Genomic DNA, 20,664 nt, shown 5'->3' on the forward strand with positions numbered 1-20,664 from the left:
ATATTTCTTAAGTGTTGATAAAGTACAGCACAATATTTAAAATCTCATAATTCAACAGAACTGCAATTATTTTCTTTGTATTTTACTGTTAGCACTTTTATCTCTTTTCCCCTATAAAAATGTTAAAAGTGCCTCATATGTAATAGATGCTAAAAATAAAGTCAACAAAACAGATGTATAGAGCACGTTAGTGTATCAGATTCAGTTAGTGTGCAGGACAAATTACGTCCCCTGTATATAGAATTAAACATACTATCTCTCTTCATTGTTTAAATCGGCCTAAAATATAATGGCTAGACTTGCCCTCAGATTTGATGTTAGAATGTGATCTAGTGTAGGAAGTAGGTACCTCAGTGGGAGAAGCTCTCGTACACTTCTGGGCTCATAACGAGGCTGTATCCTAAGTGTTCTTAGATATAAGATCTTTCCCTTTGTTGTCTTAAGGATGAATATGCATAAAACATAGTGGTAGGAAATTTTTTATTTTCATTGTTTATATTATGACAGTCTCACAGCAGGTAAACACTCCCCCCCAACATTTTATTATGAGAAATTTCAAATAAAGAGAAAAGTTGAAAGAATTTCACAATGAACACCCAAGTCCTCACCATACAGATACTGAAGTTAACAGTTTACTATGCCTTATCACATTTATCTGTCTCTAGCCCTCCATTTATCCATCAGTTCATCTTTTTATGATGCATTTAAAAAAAGGTATTTGGTTTACGTTTCCCCCAGATACTTCAACTTGTATATCATTAACTTGAATTTGTTTACTGTCTTACATTTTTTCTTTCTTTAGGGATAATTTTAGATACGGTAAAATGCACAAGTCTTAGGGATACCATTCCTAAGGTCTGATACCCATGCGACATGTTAAAGCAAGAAATCATTAATGACTCTTGTTAAAGACAGTAAGTCAGACTTTATTCAAGGGGGACTATGGTGACAGGTAGAGGGGCCACTGCAGTGGGGTCTTGTACTGGGGAGAGAGATTGGGTTTGACTCTGACTCCAGCAAGGACAAATGGGGATTTATAACCAAGGAGCAGAGTTGGGGGTCAGCGGGTGGGATTCTTGCTAGTTAAGGTCAACAGACTATGTGTTGAAGGCAGGCCAGGGTCATATGGAGAGTGGAGGGTGAGGAGTGTGACAGATATTGGTGGGGAGGGGTTTCCCTAAACTGATTTAGCAGGATTCTTGCTCAAGCTGGATTCTACAGGAACAGAGAGGGAAGCCTAGGGTCTGGATCTAGTCAGAAAGAAGACTCAGAGGAGCTGACCAAATTTCTGGTCAAAGGAGACAATCTTTGTTTAACCCAACTCCTGTCAAGATATAGAACATTTTATTACCCTCTTGTCTCTTACCAATCAGTTCCCATCCCACCCCCCACAGGCAACTCTGTTCTGATTTTCTCCCTCGTGGATTAGCTTGGCCAATTCTAGATCTTCATATAAATACAGCCATGTACAGTATGTCCTCTCTTGTATAAAGCTTCATTCCTTCAGCATGTTTTTGAGATTTATTTATGTTATTACATGTTTTCGCAGTTTATTCCTTTCTATTGATGAAGAGCAGAAGTTGGCAGACTTTTCCTATAAAGAGCCAAATAGTAAATAGAGACCCTGCGCACCATGTGGTCTCTGTTGCAACTACTCAGCTCTGCCATTGCAGTGCAAATGTGACCATAGATAATACGCAAATGAATAGGCATGGCTGTGTTCCAATAAAACTTTATTTTGAAAAACAGGTGGTGGGCTGGTAGCACTGTTATCACTTTTCCACTATAAAAAAGCAGAAAAGCATTCAGTTTTTTGCCAATAATCCTATCCTTGATGAAGGATATTTCATTTCATGCATATATCACACTTTATCTACTGTCGTATTACCAGACACTTCAGCTGACTTTTTGAGTTATTAAAAAGAGCTGCTATGAACATTATTCTAACGGGCTTTTTTTAGACGTATGTTTTTGTTTATCTGCAAGCAGAATTGCCGTCATAGTGTACGGTGCTTGCTCAGTTTTAAAAGAAACTGCCAGACTCTTTCTAAGGTAATTTATAATTTATACAGCTACAATAAAGTATGAGAGTTCTAGTTGCTCTGCATCCTTGCAAACATTTTGTGTTCTCATTCTTTTTAGTTTTATCCATTTTGGTGTGTGTTAGTATCTATTGTGGTTTTAATGTTTGTTTCCTTGATGACTAAGGTTGTTGAATACTTTTCATGTGTTGTTTCTGTGTTTAAATATCTTACTTTGTGAAGTAAGCATTCTCCACATGCTTACCCACTTAAAAATATTTGCTGTTTCTTTTTGTTACAGAGTTGAACTTATTTATATATTTATGTTGTCCCCTTTATTCCATTAATGTGGTAAATTAAACTGACATTTCTAAAGTTAAATCAACCTTTAATTATTGGGATAAACTCTTCTTGGACAGGAATTTAGATATTGCTGGATTTGATTTGCTAACATTTTAAGAAGTGTGCACCTATGTTCATGAGGGATAATTGCTCTGTAACTTTTTTTGGTGATGTCTTTGTCAGAGTTCAGTGTTAAGGATGTACTGGACTCAGACAGTTCAAAATTGTCCCTTCCTCCTCTATTTTCTGAGTCATATAAGATTGGTGTCATCTCTTCTTTAAAGTTTGAGAGAATTCACCAGTAAAACCATCTTGGTCTTGGAAGTTGGTTTTTGATTTTTTTTTTTTTTGTAGGATGGTTTTTAACAAATTTAGTTTTTTTTTTTAATTTTGCTTTTGCTTTTTTTGAGACAAGGTCTTGCTGTGTCACCCAGGCTGGAATGTAGTGGCACAATTATGACTCACTGCAGCCTCGACCTCCCAGGCTAAGTGATCCTCCTACCTCAGCCTCCCAAGTAGCTGGGACTACAGGTGCATGCCACCACACCTGGCTAGTTTTTGTATTTTTTGTAGAGATGATGTTTTGCCATGCTGCCCAGGCTAGTCTCAAACTCCTGGGATCAAGTGATCTGCCCACCTTGGCCTCCCAAAGTGCTGGGACTACAGGCATTAAGTCACTGCACCTGGCCTTATTTAGTTTTATTCAGTATAAGGCTATTAATATTTTCTGTTTCATCTGTGTTAGTTTTTGTAAGTTACATCTTTTAAGGAATGTTTCCATTTCTTGACATTGCTGAATTTGTTGGCATGAAGTTCATAATATTATCTTATTATTTAATGTCTATAAGGTCTGTAAGATTATTCCTGCTTTGTTTCTAATATTAATAATTTGTATTTTCTTTTTTTCCTGTTGATCATTGTAGACAGAGTTTGGTCAATTTTGTTGGTCTCTTCTTTTTTTTTTTTTTTTTTTTTTTTTGAGACACAATCTTGCTCTGTCACCAGGCTGGAGTACAGTGGTGCGATCTTAGCTCACTGCAACCTCTACCTCCTGGGTTCAAGTGATTCCACTGCCTCAGCCTCCTGAGTAGCTGGGACTACAGGTGTGCACCACCACACCCAGCTAATATTTTGTATTTTAGTAGAGATGGGGTTTCACCATGTTGGCCAGGATGGTCTCGATCTCCTGACCTCGTGATCCACCTGCCTTGGCCTCCCAAAGTGCTGGGATTACAGGCGTGAGCCACGGTGCCCGGCCTTGTTGGTCTTTTTAAGGAACCAACTTCAGGATTTGTTAATGGTTTCTATGGTTTTTCTTTATTACTTTATTGATTTCTGCTCTTTAGTTCCTTAGACTTACTTTAGTTGTACCTTGTGCTTTTGCTAGAACATTCATTGATTTTAGGCCTTTCTTTCTTTTTAAATGTAAGCATTTAAAGTTGCACCTTTCACATTTTGTTTTACTTTCATTATAACTTGGCTTGAAGTGTATTCTAATTTCCCTTCTGACTTCTGTGATGCATGGATTATGTATAGGTGTTCTAATTTTCAAATAGTTGATGATTTCTTAGGTACTTTATTATTTATTTTGAATTTAATTCCATTGTGGTCAGAGAACATACTAGGTGTGATTTCCTTCCTTTTAAATTTATTTAGGCTTGTTTTGTGGTCCAGCATGGTATCTACCTTGATGAATATTCTATGTACACTTGAAAATAAGGTGTATTCTGCAATTGTTGGGTGTAATATTTGTTAGTTTTTCCATCAGGTATAAGGTGAGAGTTGTTAAGATCTTTGATAATCTGTTGTGGAAATTGTGAACTTTCCTGTCTGTCTTTAATATTGTCAATATTTCCTTCAAGCATTTGGAAGCTCTGCTATTAGCAGCCTACATATTTATGACTGTCAAGTGTTCTCCTGATGAATTTTTACTTTTATTCTTACTCAGTGTTCCTGTTGATCACTGGCAATACTCTTTTTCTTGAAGTTTTATATGATATTAATAGAATCACCTCTGCCTTCTTGATCTTATTGTTTGCATGGTGTGTTTGTCTTCATTCATTTACTTTGAGTGTCTTTGTGCCTTTATAAGTATGTCTCTTATAGACATCATGTAGTTGGAACTTGCTTTGTTTCTATCAATTTTGATAATTATAATCTGTGTTTGAAGTGTTTACTTGATCAGTATTACTGTGATTATTGATATGGTTGTATGTAGGTCTGCCATTTTACTATTGTTTTCTTTTTGTCCTTTTGTTTTTGAATTTTTTGTTCCTCTCTGTTGTCATTTAGATTATTTGAATATTTCTAGTATCCCCTCTGGGGTGCAGTGGTTATTCACAGGTGTGATTATATTGCATTGTAGTCTTAAACCCCTGGCCTCAAGCAGTCCTCCTGCCTCAGCCTCCCAAGTAGCTGGGACTGTAGGCGCATGTCCTGCACTTGACTGTAACGACTTTTTAAATAAATTTCTAATATTAGTTTAATAGTTTCTAATTATTAGTTACCACTATAATTGAAATTAAAATATGTCTTCCTCTAGCTCTTGATTTATCAATTTTAGGCAGTATCCCTTGTCTGCCTGCTACAGAAGAGGAAGAACTGAGTAGACCTCACTAGTTCCTTCTGTTCTTTCTCACCTTCAATTTTAGTTGAGTATTTGATCTTTTGCTTATATTTACAGCTTTAATGTAATATAAATAAGTTTTAATATACCCAAGTTTCTTTCTTGCCCTGTCATCTTTAGATAGCATCTTGATTGTATACTACTGATAATAAGGAAATTAGTATATTTCCATCTTATCTTTCAGCTACATTTTAAGTATGTGTTAGTATACTTTTATAATGTTTGTAGTATGTAGATTATTTCCTGTAACTATAATTGTGTATAGTAAGGAAATGAAAGCCATTTAGTAGATTAATGTATTGTATAGCTGCAGGATCAAGTCATGTGTTTGAATCCTTAGAGAAGGAGATGCAATCATTTCACCAACCAGGGTCAGACACACGGAGTCTCTTGTTCACAGATGGCCACACTTTTAGTATGCTTCTCATTTGGAGCAGGATTTTTTGGAAAGCGTCACCCCGAGTTAGAGTTACTGTCTCTCTGCCAGAAGAAACCTATGCCTCTGTCTTACTAAGAACATCTTGAGATTTTTAATGACAGTTTGTATAAATGAGATCCGCTCTCTGTGAAGATACTCTTTTTTTTATATATATACTTTTTTTTTCTTTTCACTCTGAAGATATTCTTTAGCCCTATAACTCCTGGCTGTGCCTGGCCTGCTGCACATCTTTTGCCCCAGAACTCCTTTCACTGCCTTTCTGGGTTTTTCTGTCTTCTTTTTAAAAATTTAATAATGTCTTCATCTTTCTTGGATTCTTTTTTTATTTTGCTTAAAGTGCATCCTCAAAAAGTGATATGAATGCGTCTGATGCTGGAAGGGAGTATTGCAGCTTCTCAGAAATTCAGAGGAAAAATGAATTTTAACACAGACTTTTATGTATAGTAAACTATTAATTAGGGTAAGGATTCAGTGCAATTGTTTAGAAGTTTTCTTTTTTCAGTGTTCTGGAGACACTGGAATCACCTGTGGTGTAAAAGTTTGGAACAATCTCTGGAAAGACTGCTGCTTTACTGGGAGGTGGCTTAGTGACAGCTTTCTCTGTGAAAATGTTTTGTGTGGGCTTTCCTTTTTGAGCCAATGAAATTCTTTTAAATAGGTTAGTTTAGCACATTTGCATTGATCGATATGACAGATGTTTGGTCAACATTCTATCATTCTGTTTTGCTGAAATCTTTTTGCGATTTGGCCTGTATTTTGTATACGCTCCTGATATTTAGGAAAGTTTGTATTTTTGTACTTTTAAAAATAGTTTTATTAACACTAGTTTGGCAACATCCATTAGTTTCCTACTGTGAGGAAAAATTTAGTGTACTTCCTCCTCTTCCTCACTGTCCTTCCACCTCTTAATAATTTGTTGAGGAAATTCTCTAGGATTTGCCTTTGTAATATTACTCAGTTTATCAGTGGCTGATGTTTTCTGATTGCTTCAGCTGACGTAGGTGGGAATGAATGAACTTACTCCCTCATCATCCTTCCCCTTTCTTTTCCCATGTTTCGTCAGCTGTATCCCTTCTGCACCATCAGGGCACACGCTCTGCTCTGTCGCTTTGTGTTAGTCTTGGTTCTACGTGAAATTCAGTGTGTACTGGTTTTCCTTTGGCCACGGTTTCTTCAGCCATCTCTTGGTGAGTTCATCTTATAGTAGTTTCCTCAGGGAGGTCCTAAGAGAATTTTCCCTGCTTTCTTCTATGTTCAATACAGATTGTACTTGTACCTTTTATATCTGAATGATAGCGTGGCTGGATAATAAAGTCCTTCCCTCACCCCTGTGCCATGTATCTCGTAGTTATTGTTCTGTTCTTTTCTGGGACTAATGTTACGGAAAACCTGGGGCCAGGTTTTTGTTTTGGGCCTGGCCATCCAAAGAGCCCTTATCTTCAAGTCTGAATTATGCTAGGATATGTCTTCTTGTTGCCCATTCTCAGCCAGGCTGCCCTGGCACCCAGTGCACCTTTTCAGTCTAGATCCATCTTTCACTTCAGGAACATTTTCTTAATCTGTTTTGGTCTCTTCTATTTGTTTCTTTTTCAGCTTAGTTTTCTGCATACAGGTTATACATGAATTGTATTTCCTTTGCCTGTCATCATTAGCTATAATTTTTTCTCAGCCTTTTAAAAAAGTATTTTATATAATTTACTTAAGTCAAAATTCACAAGAGACAAAGTAGGACATTAAATTATAATAAAAAGGTTCATTCATTGAGAATCTATGAATATATCTGACATCAGTTTTCCCAAACACATAAAGCAAATATTGACAGAATTGAAGCAAAAAATAGATAGCAATATAATAATGGTAGGATACTTCAGTATCTCACTTTCAGTAATGAATAATAAAGCAAGATAGAATATTAAGAAGGGAACAAAAAACTTGAATGCCCTATAAAACAATTACACCTAACAAATGTATTCAGACAGCAGAGTACACATTCTTTTCAATAGCTCATGAAACATTTTCCTAGATAGACCACGTGTGACACCACAAGTCTTAACAAATTTTTTTAAATTGAAATTTTATAGACTATGATTTATGGCCCAAATGGAATAAAACTAGAAGTCAGTAACAGAAGGAAAATTGAAAAATTCACAAAATATGAAAATTAAACACGCTCTTGAGCATGCTTTTGTTCAAGGGTCGGAAGACATAATATTGTGAAGATGGCCATGCTGCCCAGAGTGAGCCACACATGCAGCACACCTTTCAATTCCCAATTTTACTTTTCTGAAAATAGAAAAAAACCTACAAAATTACATGAAACCTCAAGGGACCATGAAAAGTCTGACAATCTTAAAAGAAGAAAAATATTGGAGACATTACACTTAATAATGTCCAAACACCAAACAAAGCTACGGTAACCAAAGCCCTTTGGTACTGGTATAAGGGCCGAACACCAAAGCAGTGAAGCAGAATGCAGCACAGATAGCAACTCTGGCATACATGCTCAGGTGAGTTATTTGCACACCATTTATTGAAGCATTATCCACAAAAGCCAATAGGTGAAAGCAATTTAAACTTCCCTTACCAAATGAATGGATACATATAAATTGGAATACAAAAAAAATGGAATATTACTCAGCTTTTAAAAAGCAGGTTTTCTAATATCTACCATAAAGACAAATTTTGAAGACATTTTGCTAAATTTAATAACCCAGCCACACACAGAAAAATACTGTATGAATCTACTTACATGGAATATCTAAAGTAGTTAACACCCTTAAAAAGAGAAAATAGAATGTTTGTACAGTAAAAACATTGAATTGGAAAACACCAAAATGTGTGCCCTTTATGAATGTGCAGTCATAGTTGAGAATTGTAGCTATTTAGAATTATTTTTTAGTAATACACTGTGTTTATTCAGTATTTTTTTGTGAAATTTTGTTCTGCCAATTTATATTCCTGTGTCATGTTTTACGGTAGGTTATGTCACATTGTGTTTTTAGTTTTTATTTATGTATTATAATTTTGTATGCCAATATTTGACTCTGTAAACATTAAGACAGTGTTTGGACAGAAGTCAGATATGAATCAGCCATACATCTATAGCCAATATAATTATTTCCGTGTTTGTTTGCCTGTATAAATATTACCCCTATTTTATGATTTGTATATTTGCTTTTTTTGGTTGGTGGTCAATGGTTGTTTTATTTTTAATTGTAAAAAATACATAACGAAATTTATAATCTTTAATATTTTCTTCTTTCTTTTTTCTTTTTTTTTTTTTTGAGACGGAGTCTCACTCTGTCGCCCAGGCTGGAGTGCAGTGGCATGATTTCAGCTCAATGCAAGCTCCACCTCCCGGGTTCACCCATTCTCCTGCCTCAGCCTCCTGAGTAGCTGGGACTACAGGCGCCCGCCACCATACCTGGCTAATTTTTTCTATTTTTTAGTAGAGACGGGGTTTCACTGTGTTAGCCAGGATGGTCTCGATCTCCTGACCTCGTGATCTGCCCACTGCGGCCTCCCAAAGTGCTGGGATTACAGGCATGAGCCATCGCGCCCGGCCTAATATTTTCAATTATATAGTTAAGAATATTGACATTGTTAGCAACATAGCTCTAGAACATTTTTATTTTTGTGAAAGTAGTATGCAATACACATGAATCTCAGGCTTTTAAAACTCTCTATTTCCATTTCCTTTTGTTAGATCCTTCATTTTTATCTTCTCCCTTGTCCTCTTTCTCGTTTTGTCTTCATGTCTATGATAGTTTTGATTTGTTCTTATTTTTCTTGAGTCCTGATTGCTCACATTTTTACCTCCTCGTCATCTCCTGGTCTCTTTCCTGAGTTCTGATTCTGCCTTGTGATTACCCTTAATGGAAGTGATTGGATTAAGTTACATAATTTGTCTATGATGCTTGCCCAGAATTTCCTCTGGTTTTGTTTTTCTGATGGCTATTCAGAAAATAGTATTCTTTGGCTATGTTTTTCTGATGAACATTCATTAGATAAGTTTTACATGTTCTTTTCCTGATTTAATTTTTAAATATCTTTGAAGTGATATTGTGCCAGTTAAAAAAAAATTATTACTCATCATAAAATGAGTTGGAGTTCACTGCCCTAGCTATTTGTGGGGCTAGTCCTCTGGATGTCAGTTTTGTTTTTTTGTTTTCTGCATGTAAGGCGTGCTGGGGCCAGGGCAGCCTTCTGTAGTTAACAGTCGCAGTACTCTCTGCTTCACTGTTTCCACAGACATTCTGCTTCCCGCTAAAATGATTTTGCTGTATAGCCCTGCCCTCTCTACTTCTCTGCACCAAACCATGGCCAGGAGGTCATCTGCCACCAGCCCCACTTGCCCCTGTACCCCATTCCTTTGCTACACCAAAGGGGTGTGTGTTTTGCACTTCAGGATGAGCATAGAGTTGCTGTTCTCTGGGATCTGCCGCACAGGCTGTTTCGCTGTTCCCTCTCACTGTATTCTCTTCTTTACCTCTGTCTTGCCCCAGTAAGCCCTCTGCTTTATCTCCACTATGTGTGCTCTAGATTTCCTGGTTCCTGCAATATGCAAGGGATACAGGTTGTCACTTCAGGGTAAGCGCATACTCATAGAAGGTGTATTTTGTCAGCATTTTCTGTGATCTTTTACCATTTGGCTTTCTCACTATTTGCTTCCCCCTTCGTCTTAGGTTCATGGCTGATATTAGCACCTTTTAGCAGCCCTTGTACAGTTTCTTTGTATTGTTTTGCTGAAAATGGAATTTGGAGCTGCACCCTGTCTACCTTGTTTCTTTTGTGTGATATGTTTCTTTTGTGTGATAGGCAGCAGAAGAATGTTGGTGTTCCATGGGACATGTTTATATTGGAGGTCTGATATACTATATTCTTTCAAAGGATTTCTTTGCATTGAGAGTAGACTTTTAGGGGAATAGGGTGGAAGCTGGGAACACCTGTTAGGAAACTGTTTTAATGATTCAGGTGAATGGTGGCCCGCGTCACAGTGCTAACTATGGAAATGCTGAGAAGTGGTTAAACTGTGGCTATATTGTGAAGGAAAGCTGATTTGGAACTTGCTAATGGATTGGTAGGGTGAGAGAGGGAGTCGCTTGTAGCTGTGTGCACCTGTCTTTCAAATGCTGGTCTGTGCTGGGGAGCTCAGGGCAGGCTGTAAGTAAATAGGACCTGTTCACTGGAGAATGTCCCCAGTGGCACTTGCCCAGCTGCCCCAGTGAGCCCTGCTTCACTCATTTTACTGATCGGGGGTCAGTAAGATGATCTATTTAACTTTGGTCTGGGTGGGACCGCTTTTTGTTTGTTCCAGGTTTGTTGTAGAGGTTTGCGTGTCCTACAGGGGCCCTCCACAGGCACACCTTTCACTCTGCTTATAGTAGGGATTAATGCTGCAGCCAGTGGCTCCATATACAGGGGCCAGAGCCTGCCCAGCCATCCCGTAGTCATCTCATGGACTATCCTGACGGTTGCCTTATAGCTACTTCAGCTTGCCAAAGCGAGGGTCCTCGGCCAAAGATAATGGCTTCCAGATCTGCTAGGGCCTCTTATAGTGTGTGCTTGCATTGTGGTTCTCTCTACTTAGGTTTATTACTAATGTGCTGCTGCTTCCTATCTTCCAGAAATTTATCAAAGTTGCTGGTCTGCTGTTGTCTTCAGTGCTACTATGATTATATTACTTTTCGTCACTTCGGTGGCAAGGAGGGTAGGCAAACGTGTGTGCTTACGTCTCCCATCCTAAGCTGGTGATTTGCATTGCTCCTCAAGAATGTGAAGGGAATATAGAAGAAAAGTAATTTGGGATAAGATTTTTTAGATTCAGAAGTTAGAAAATGAATTGGCTAATACGCAACATGGTATTCTTTATCTAGGGCTGACATATGTCTGGCTTATTCTATTTTTCATAGCTGTTCAGTAATGGTGGGATAAACATTGGATGTGTGTGTGTTTTTTTTTTTTTACTTTAAGTTCTGGGATACATGTGCAGAATGTACAGGTTTGTTACATAGGTATACACAATGCTATGGTGATTTGCTGCACCCATCAACCCGTCATCTACATTAGGTATTTCTCCTAATGCTATCCCTCCCCCAGCCCCCTACCTCCTCACGGGCCCTGGTGTGTGATGTTCCCCTCCCTGTGTCCACATGTTCTCATTGTTCAGTTCCCACTTATGAGTGAGAACATGCAGTGTTTGGTTTTCTGTTCCTGTGTTAGTTTGCTGAGAACAATCGTTTCCAGCTTCATCCATGTTCCTGTGAAGGACATGAACTCACCTTTTTTATGGCTGCATAGTATTCCATGGTGTATATGTGGCACATTTTCTTTATCCAGTCTATCATTGATGGACATTTGGGTTAGTTCCAAGTCTTTGCTATTGTGAACAGTGCTGCAATAAACATACCTGTGCATGTGTCTTTATAGTAGAATGATTTATAATCCTTTGGGTATGTACCCAGTAATGGGATTGCTGGGTCAAATGGTATTTCTGGTTGTAGATCCTTGAGGAATCGCCACACTGTCTTCTACAATGGTTGAACTAATTTACTCTCCCACCAACAGTGTAAAAGCCTTCCTATTTCTCTACATCCTCTCCAGCATCTGTTGTTTCCTGACTTTTTAATGATCGCCATTCTAACTGGTGTGAGATAGTACCTCATTGTGGTTTTTATTTGCATTTCTCTAATGACCAGTGATGATGAGCTTTTTTTCATATGTCTGTTGGCTGCATACATGTCTTCTTTTGAGAAGTGTCTGTTCATATCCTTCGCCCACTTTTTGATAGGGTTGTTTTCTTGTAAATTTATTTAAGTTCCCTGTGGATTCTGGATGTTAGCCCTTTGTCAGATGGATAGATCGCAAAAATTTTCTCCCATTCATGGCAACAAAATTCTCCCATGTAGGTTGCCTGTTCACTCTGATGATAGTTTCTTTTGCTGTGGAGAAGCTCTTTAGTTTAATTAGATCCCATTTGTCAATTTTGGCGTTTGTTGCCATTGCTTTTGATGTTTTAGTCATGAAGTCTTTGCCTATGCCTGTGTCCTGAATGGTATTGCCTAGGTTTTCTTCTAGGGTTTTTATGGTTTTATGTCTTACGTTTAAGTCTTTAATCCACCTCGAGTTAATTTTTGTATAAGGTGTAAGGAAGGGGTCCAGTTTCAGTTTTCCACATATGGCTAGCCAGTTTTCCAACACCATTTATTAAATAGGGAATCCTTTCCCCATTGCTTGTTTTTTGTCTATTGGGTGTTTTGTTTTGTTTTTAGATGCTCTCTTAGAGTGTGGAGTCTGAGAAAGTATAATTTAAAATGGTCTGTCTAGTTATATCTGTGGGAAGTCTTACATCATCCATACTTAGGTTTCTAATTAGTTTTCTGCAATTGTGTGAATATAGGAAACAACCTATAATTTTACATTTTTGTCTTATTTTGGGAAAAATGTGTTCACCTTAAATTTTAATACAAATACGATACAAAAGACTGCTTTGGGGAGATAACTCTGAACATGTAAGAATGAAAACATGTTTTAAATGTAGAGTCTGCACAAGTAGCAAAATCATGTATATTGAAACATCTTCCTATTGTATTCCTTCAAGGTCTGTTTCCTTACTAAGCTATGTGTTGTGCTATGGGTGTTCATTGTAAAGTTAAACCTTACTACTGTTTATGATGGTTCTGTTTTTATACTAAACTGGGAGGAGTTTTTTATGTCCCTGTGGGTTGGGCTATAGTAACATTTAATTTAATGATGCACTGATGCGAGAATTCACTTTAGGATAAAAGATTGAAGGGTCCCCTTCCCCAGTGCCACAGGGCCAAAGGTGGTGGTGGTTCATTTCTCTACGTAGTGTGTAGCCTGTCAAAATTTGTTAGTCTTGTTGTAGGACTCTTTCCTTAGTTCAGCTAAAGACAGGGGGTCCTTGTCACACGGCCACGAAAAATGAGGCTCACAGACAATTTGAAGAGGGCAGGACTTATTGGGTGAAAAGGAAAAGAGGGAAACAGGGACTCTCTACAAGGCCAGAGTCCCAGCTAGTGTGCTTCCCACCTTGCAGATTGAATCCCAGGTTCCATCCAGGAAGAGGAGGGAGGGGCCAGGCTTCTTCCCGAGGCTCCACCCCAGTGCACACTCCTCCCAGCGTGCAGGCCAGTTGGAGTTTTTCCGGGAACCCCTTTGCATTTGACTGTCTCAGTCTTACGCCAATATCTTTCTCATTTTAATCTGTCCAAGGTGCCTTACATTCCCTCCATGTTTAGCTATTGCGAAGATGAGTGTTCACATGTCTTTTATCCTAGTGAAATGCATTTTCATAAAAACAAGAATTTTATCCCAGCAGTCTATTATTGGAATTATCTATGCAGGGAGAATATTGAGAAAAATTTGAGTGGGGGCTTCCCTAGACCATCCCCAGATTTGGTGATCTGGTAAGAAGACACACAGGACTCAGCATATAGTTGTACTCAGGGCTTTCATTCCAGTGAAAAAGCAAAGTCAGCACAGGGAAAAGGTGCAAGGGGGAAAATCTGGAGGAAACCAGGCAGAAGATTCCAGGACTTCTCTCCCTGTGATGTCATAAAGAACAAGCTTAATTTTTCCAGTAATGAGAAATTCTACAATGTGTGAAATGTTGTCTACCAGGGAAGCTCGTTATAGACACTGCACCCAGAGTTTTTTTGGGGGACTAGTCACTAGACACCTTCTGTCTGGCCTGCACCAAAATCCCAGACTCCCAGAAGGAAAGATGTTTACCATAAACTGTATTTTTCATACAAACAGTTCAGGCATGAGTCATTCTTACCATGGAATGTTGGGAACACTCCTGAAATCTGGCTTCCCAAACATCAGCAGTAAGCCAACCTTGTCAGCAAACTTTTCTAAGGATAGTTGTCTCAGGACTGCTGTGTTGACTCTCTTCTGCATATTAGATACCCAGATGCCTTGTATTTTCTAAGTATTTAAAATACTGCTGGGCGTGGTGGTGCGTGCCTGTAGTCCCAGCTACTTCATGGGCCTGAGGCAGGAGGATGGCTTGTGCCTGGGAGGTCGAGGCTGCAGTCAGCCAAAGTGACAGAGACCCTGTCTCTTAAAATTTAAAAAAAAAAATACTGTGTAATAAAATAAAAGAAGTAATGTGGATAGTCAGCAGACTCCCTATACTGGGACTGTATGTATTTTGTATTTTGATTGACACTTAGGTTTGTAATAGTGTTAAAGCCTGTGGGTTACTGAGTCATTCGGATTGTGGACAGTTCCTTCTGTTCCCTTTCTACAAATTTTTTTTTTCTAGCTTCCCATTGGCCAAACCCACCTCCTGATCCCTTTCTAAATGTCTAATTCTTCTGCACTGTTGTCAATCCATAGCTGACCAGGCCGATTTTCTTTATCACTGTCTTTCTTTCCTGTGTAACAACCACTTAGTCTTAATGGTGGTAAGATTGCTCTGGATAAAGTGCTGATATTAACATATTTACCCAGAGGGTATGGGGAGATGATGCGGGAGGGTGGGCAAGTAAACAGCAGTACATTTTGTTGAATGAGAATAATAAACTACCTAAACTCAGTTTTCATTATTATGCCTTTTAAACCCTTTTTTTTTTTGAGACGGAATCTCACTCTGTCACCTAGGCTGGAGTGCAGTGGTGTGATGTCGGCCACTGCAAACCTCCGCCTCCCAAGTTCAAGCGGTTTTCCTGCCTCAGCCTCCCGAGTAGCTGGGACTACAGGCGTGCACCACCATGCCCGGCTAATTTTTGTGTTTTTTTTTTTTTAGTAGAGACGGGGTTTCACTGTGTTGGCCAGGCTGGTTTTGAACTCCTGACCCTCATGATCTGCCCACCTCGACCTCCCAAAGTGATGGGATCACAGGCATGAGCCCCTGTGCCCGGCCTCTTAAATATTCTTGATCAAAGTTACTAACGGGATATCACTTAAGGTTTTTGGCAATAATGGCCAAAGAGTGAAGGGGTTGGGGGATGACGACTTTAGCATCAATTTTACAGGATAAGAAAAGGCAACAAATTATAATTCGCCTTAACAATATTATCTTAAACATATTTTGACAGCTATTCAGGATTATGAAACTGCTCAGGAACACAATGAAAATGATCAGCAGATTCGAGAAGGTCTAGAGAAAGCACAAAGATTATTGAAACAGTCGCAGAAACGAGATTATTATAAAATCTTGGGAGTAAAAAGGTGAATTATTAATTTAAAATTTACTTTGCTATTTTTAATCAACTCTGTTTCAAAGCTAATCATTGCTCTTTTTCCTCTCTGATTCCTTTTCTTTACTTATGTAATTTCAGTCATATGGATTAAACCTTAACAGTCTTTAACATTAGAAAGCTACTTTGAGTATTTTATAGGCAAGTTTCTTTGATAGAGACCAATAATGCAACAACAGAGAATTAGTAGTTGGCAACAGAGATGACACTGTAGCATGAATGGGTCCTAAGCCTAGATTTTTTAAGAAGGGTAAAGGGGTAGGAGTGAGATTCCTTTTGGTGGGGATAGAGGAGGAGACGGAATGAGTAAAGAAAAAGCCTTCTCTGGCCTAAAAATAAAGTAGTGCTTTCAGAATTAAGTCTGAAATTAAGATCTACCTTATATAAAAGTACATACTAAGTAAATGATACACCTCCCAGTGCCTGTGGGTGAATTCTGAAATTAAGTAAATGATATACCTCCCAGTGGTTCGCTGAGTAAACCATCAATTTTTCAAAATTCGGAATCTTTGTGCTTACTATTAATGCACAAGCATAATTGAAAGTGGCATTCAGAGTCAAATATTTTTTAATACCAAGAATTGAATTATGGTAATTTGGAAATTCAGAAAGTTAAAAAATTCATTGATGTACCTTTTTTAAAAAAGGGAAAGTTCTAAAGATCAGGAGTGCTTTATTCTCAGTAATCTTAGTGAGCGAGTATCCAAGGAAGCCTGATGTCAGCTTTAATGATCATCCAGAACTGTGTATGCAGATCTTTGGCCTGTGATACCATTGGAACTATTTTATAAAACCAGTTTGTTAATTGCCAGTAGGATCTTAATCAGCTCTTCTGATTTTCATGATAGTATGTTAGACACTTTTCCACTAATGATTATTTTACCACCCCTCAGAAATGCCAAAAAGCAAGAAATTATTAAAGCATACCGAAAATTAGCACTGCAGTGGCACCCAGATAACTTCCAGAATGAAGAAGAAAAGAAAAAAGCTGAGAAAAAGTTCATTGATATAGCAGCTGCTAAAGAAGTCCTCTCTGATCCAGGTATTATTAGCTTTTATTCCTTTGACTCATCCTAGAGGTGGTGTTAGAAGCGAGGGTGGAACGTGTGGTGGGTTCTCCACGTGGGGCTGTATAGGCAGTGACGGGTCCTGAGCCCAGTTCCAGAGGTCCAGTTTTATGCCTGCCCTCATTCAGCCCTCTTATGTTGGGCACCCTCCTGTTGCAGGGTACAGTGGAAAGACTATCAAATGTGGAATCAGAGGGCCTGAATTTGAATCTTTTTTCCACTCAAACAAGTTATCAGAACTTTTTGGTCTCAGTTTTTTCAACACTGAGCATAAGAGGATCTCTCAGGTTCCCTCTGACCTCAAAGGTCAATGATGAATTTTCTCCACCAAGCTTGCAGGAGCTTGATGAGGAAACCAGCTTGCCAGGCTGGATTACATGGAGTGGGAGAAGAACAGATGTCTGGCCTAGGGCCTGCTTTTGCCCCATATGTGTTCACCAGGAATCTTGCCCTGAATCATAGGATCATTAGATTCACAGGCTTATATGTTGTTTTTTTTTTTTAATTTTTATTTTTTGTAGAAATGGGATCTCACTGTGTTGCCCAGGCTGGTCTTTAACTCCTGGGCTAAAGTGATCTTCCCAAAGTTCTGAGATTACAGGTGTGAGCCTCTGCACCTGGCCACATGTGTTCTTTTGCCGTACAGTAATATGGCCTGGAAATTTCATTAAGAGGGAGACAGGCTAAGCATTGAGGTAATACTGAACAATGCTTTGCTGTTGCCAGAGAATTTCATGTTAAGCTTATACTGCTTTTTTGTGGCCTTCCATGTCAGTGGGAACAGCAGCTGTGATCTGAGCTAAACAAATTAAACAAAAGAGAGGAAAGTTTTATGTTTATTTGTCAAATCTTTTTTGAGTACTTACTTATGCAGTGGAATTGAAAGTAAATGATCCTTTGTTTTCAAGTAATTTATAATCCAGTAAAGGAGACAGAAATGTACTTGCAGTGGAATTGAAAGTAAATGATCCTTCGTTTTCAAGTAATTTATAATCCAGTAAAGGAGACAGAAATGTACTTCCCTTATCAAGTAGTGTTGGATACATACTGTCCTGTTACTTAGCAAATACTGAGTGGCTACAACCTGCCTTAAGCAGTTCAATCCTCTTAGTTTGTGCAGTGCACAGGTGTGATAGTGTATCAGACTGGGAGTCAGGATCTTCTTATGTGAGAGGGACTTTGTGCTATGTTTTAAGGTACCAGGGAGCCAACCAAGGGGATGGGTGTCCCTGCACAGAGGCATGCACTGAGGAAAGAGCTGCAGGTCCTTTTTCTTACCTCCTGTTCTTCTGTTCAGGATAAACTATCTTTTCTTTTAAAGACTTTAAAGTTTTTTACTATGCATATATCAAAACGTGTCATATTTAGGAATATGTTTAGTAGAATCACATGATGTATGCCAATCTGAAACTTAATTTTCACTTGAAATAAATCTTGGCTATAGTTTTTTCTCATTGAAAAATGGTTACCTCATTCTTTGAGATGTATGCAGACCACTCCAATTTTTAAGTAATTACATAATGTGAATATAGGTGAATTCACTTCCCCTTCCATTCACAGCATCCTTTCTCTGGGGCCATTATCACCCCCACCCCTACGCAGAGTTCACTACTGTTCTAAGTGCTAACATCCTAGATTAATTTTGCCTGTGAGGTATCAAAGATATGGGGCCTGAGTCTAACTGCATTAGCTTTTATAAAACAAAGCTGAGTTGCAGATCACCTACAATACCCGCTTAGTTATTAACACTCAGCATAAGAACCCTCAATTTTACTGTAGGGGTGGGTTGCCCCTACACACCTGTGGGTGTTTCTCGTAAGGTGGAACGAGAGACTTAGGAAAGAAAAAGACACAAAGTTTAGAGAAAGAAATAAGGGGACCCGGGGAACCAGCGTTCAGCATATGGAGGATCCCATATGGAGGATCCCCTATGGAGGATCCCGCCAGCCTCTGAGTTCCCTTAGTATTTATTGATCATTTTTGGGTGTTTCTCAAAGAGGGGGATGTGTCAGGGTCACAAGACAATTGTGGGGAGAGGGTCAGCAGACAAACACGTGAACAAAGGTCTTTGCATCATAGACAATGTAAAGGATTAAGTGCTGTGCTTTTAGATATGCATACACATAAACATCTCAATGCTTTACAAAGCAGTATTGCTGCCCGCAAGTCCCACCTCCGGCCCTAAGGCGGTTTTTCCCTATCTCAGTAGATGGAGCATACAATCGGGTTTTATACTGAGACATTCCATTGCCCAGGGACAGGCAGGAGACAGATGCCTTCCTCTTGTCTCAACTGCAAGAGGCATTCCTTCCTCTTTTACTAATCCTCCTCAGCACAGACCCTTTACGGGTGTCGGGCTGGGGGACGGTCAGGTCTTTCCCTTCCCACGAGGCCATATTTCAGACTATCACATGGGGAGAAACCTTGGACAATACCTGGCTTTCCTAGGCAGAGGTCCCTGCGGCCTTCCGCAGTTTTTGTGTCCCTGGGTACTTGAGATTAGGGAGTGGTGATGACTCTTAAGGAGCATGCTGCCTTCAAGCATTTGTTTAACAAAGCACATCTTGCACCGCCCTTAATCCATTTAACTCTGAGTTGACACAGCACACGTTTCAGAGAGCATGGGGTTGGGGGTAAGGTTATAGATTAACAGAATCTCAAGGCAGAAGAATTTTTCTTAGTACAGAACAAAATGGAGTCTCCTATGTCTACTTCTTTCTACATAGACACAGTAACAATCTGATCTCTCTTGCTTTTCCCCACATTACTGGTGGGTTTCCTCCTCCTAAATATGTGGCTTCAGATTAACCTCCCAGAATAAAGTAAACTGGCTTTTCTCTAAGTATCAGAACCCCTAAAGGACAAGTTACTGTGAGAGAGCAAAGTGAGACTTGGGATTATTTTTATATTTGCATTTTTTTCTGCATTCTCTATTTTCCATTTATTAAAAAAACTAGCTATATGCTAAGTCTTTTTTTTTTTTTTTTTTTTGGTAAGTTCAGGGGTGCATGTGCAGGTTTGTTACATAGGTAAATGTGTGTTATGGGGGTTTGTTGTACAGATTATTTCATCACCCAGGTATTAAGTCTAGAACCCATTAGTTATTATTCCTGATCCTCTCCCTCCTCCCACGCTTCACCCTCCAATAGGCCCCAGTGTCTGTTGTTCCCCTTTATGCATCCATGAGTTCTCATCATTTAGCTCCCACTTGTGAGAATATGTGGTATTTGGTTTTCTGTTCCTACATTAGTTTGCTAAGGATAGTGGCCTCCAGCTCCATCCATGCCCCTGCAGAGGACATGATCTCATTCTTTTTTGTGGCTGCATAGTATTCCATGGTGTAGATGTACCACATTTTCTTTATCCAGTCTATCATTGATGGGCATTTAGGTTGATTCCATGTCTTTTCTATTGTGAATAGAGCTGCAATAAACAGATATGTGCATGTGTCTTTATAATGGAACAATTTATATTCTTTTGGGTGTATACCCAGTAATGAGATTGCTAAGTTGAATGGTATTTCTTTCTTTAAGGAATTGCCACACTGTCTTCCACAATGGCTGAATGAATTTACACTCCCACCAATAGTGTATAAGCGTTCCTTTTTCACCACAACCTTGGCAGCATCTATTTTTTTTACTTTTTAATAATAGCCATTTTTTATTTGCAATAATGATCTAATTATTTGCTCTAGTGATCAGTGATGTTGAGCTTTTTTTCATGATTGTTGGCCGCATATATGTCTTCTTTTGAGAAGTGTCTGTTCATGTCCTTTGCCCACTTTTTAATGGGGTTGTTTTCTTGTACATTTAAGTTCTTTGTAGACCTTTGTCAGTTGCATAGTTTGCAAAAATGTTCTCCCATTCTGTAGGTTGTCTGTTTACTCTGTTGATAGTTTCTTTTGCTGTGTAGAAGCTCTTTAGTTTAATTAGATCTCATT

The 20,664-nt window shown here is 38.7% G+C and overlaps 1 protein-coding gene across 2 annotated transcripts in view; it reads left to right on the top strand.

Annotated features, from left to right (window-relative positions):
• Positions 1–20,664, top strand: part of DNAJC3 (DnaJ heat shock protein family (Hsp40) member C3) — a 110,931-nt gene that overhangs the window by 85,426 nt on the left and 4,841 nt on the right. For both annotated transcript variants that reach the window (XR_673895.5, XM_001138934.8), the window contains exons 10-11: positions 15,496–15,628; positions 16,551–16,699. Coding sequence is in view for 1 of the 2 variants with exons in the window: in XM_001138934.8 (XP_001138934.1) it covers positions 15,496–15,628; positions 16,551–16,699 (282 nt within the window). In the remaining variant the exon portion in view is untranslated. The remainder of the gene's footprint in view (positions 1–15,495; positions 15,629–16,550; positions 16,700–20,664) is intronic.

This window comes from Pan troglodytes, chromosome 14 (genome assembly GCF_028858775.2).
Source record: "Pan troglodytes isolate AG18354 chromosome 14, NHGRI_mPanTro3-v2.0_pri, whole genome shotgun sequence".
Lineage (NCBI taxonomy): Eukaryota > Metazoa > Chordata > Mammalia > Primates > Hominidae > Pan > Pan troglodytes.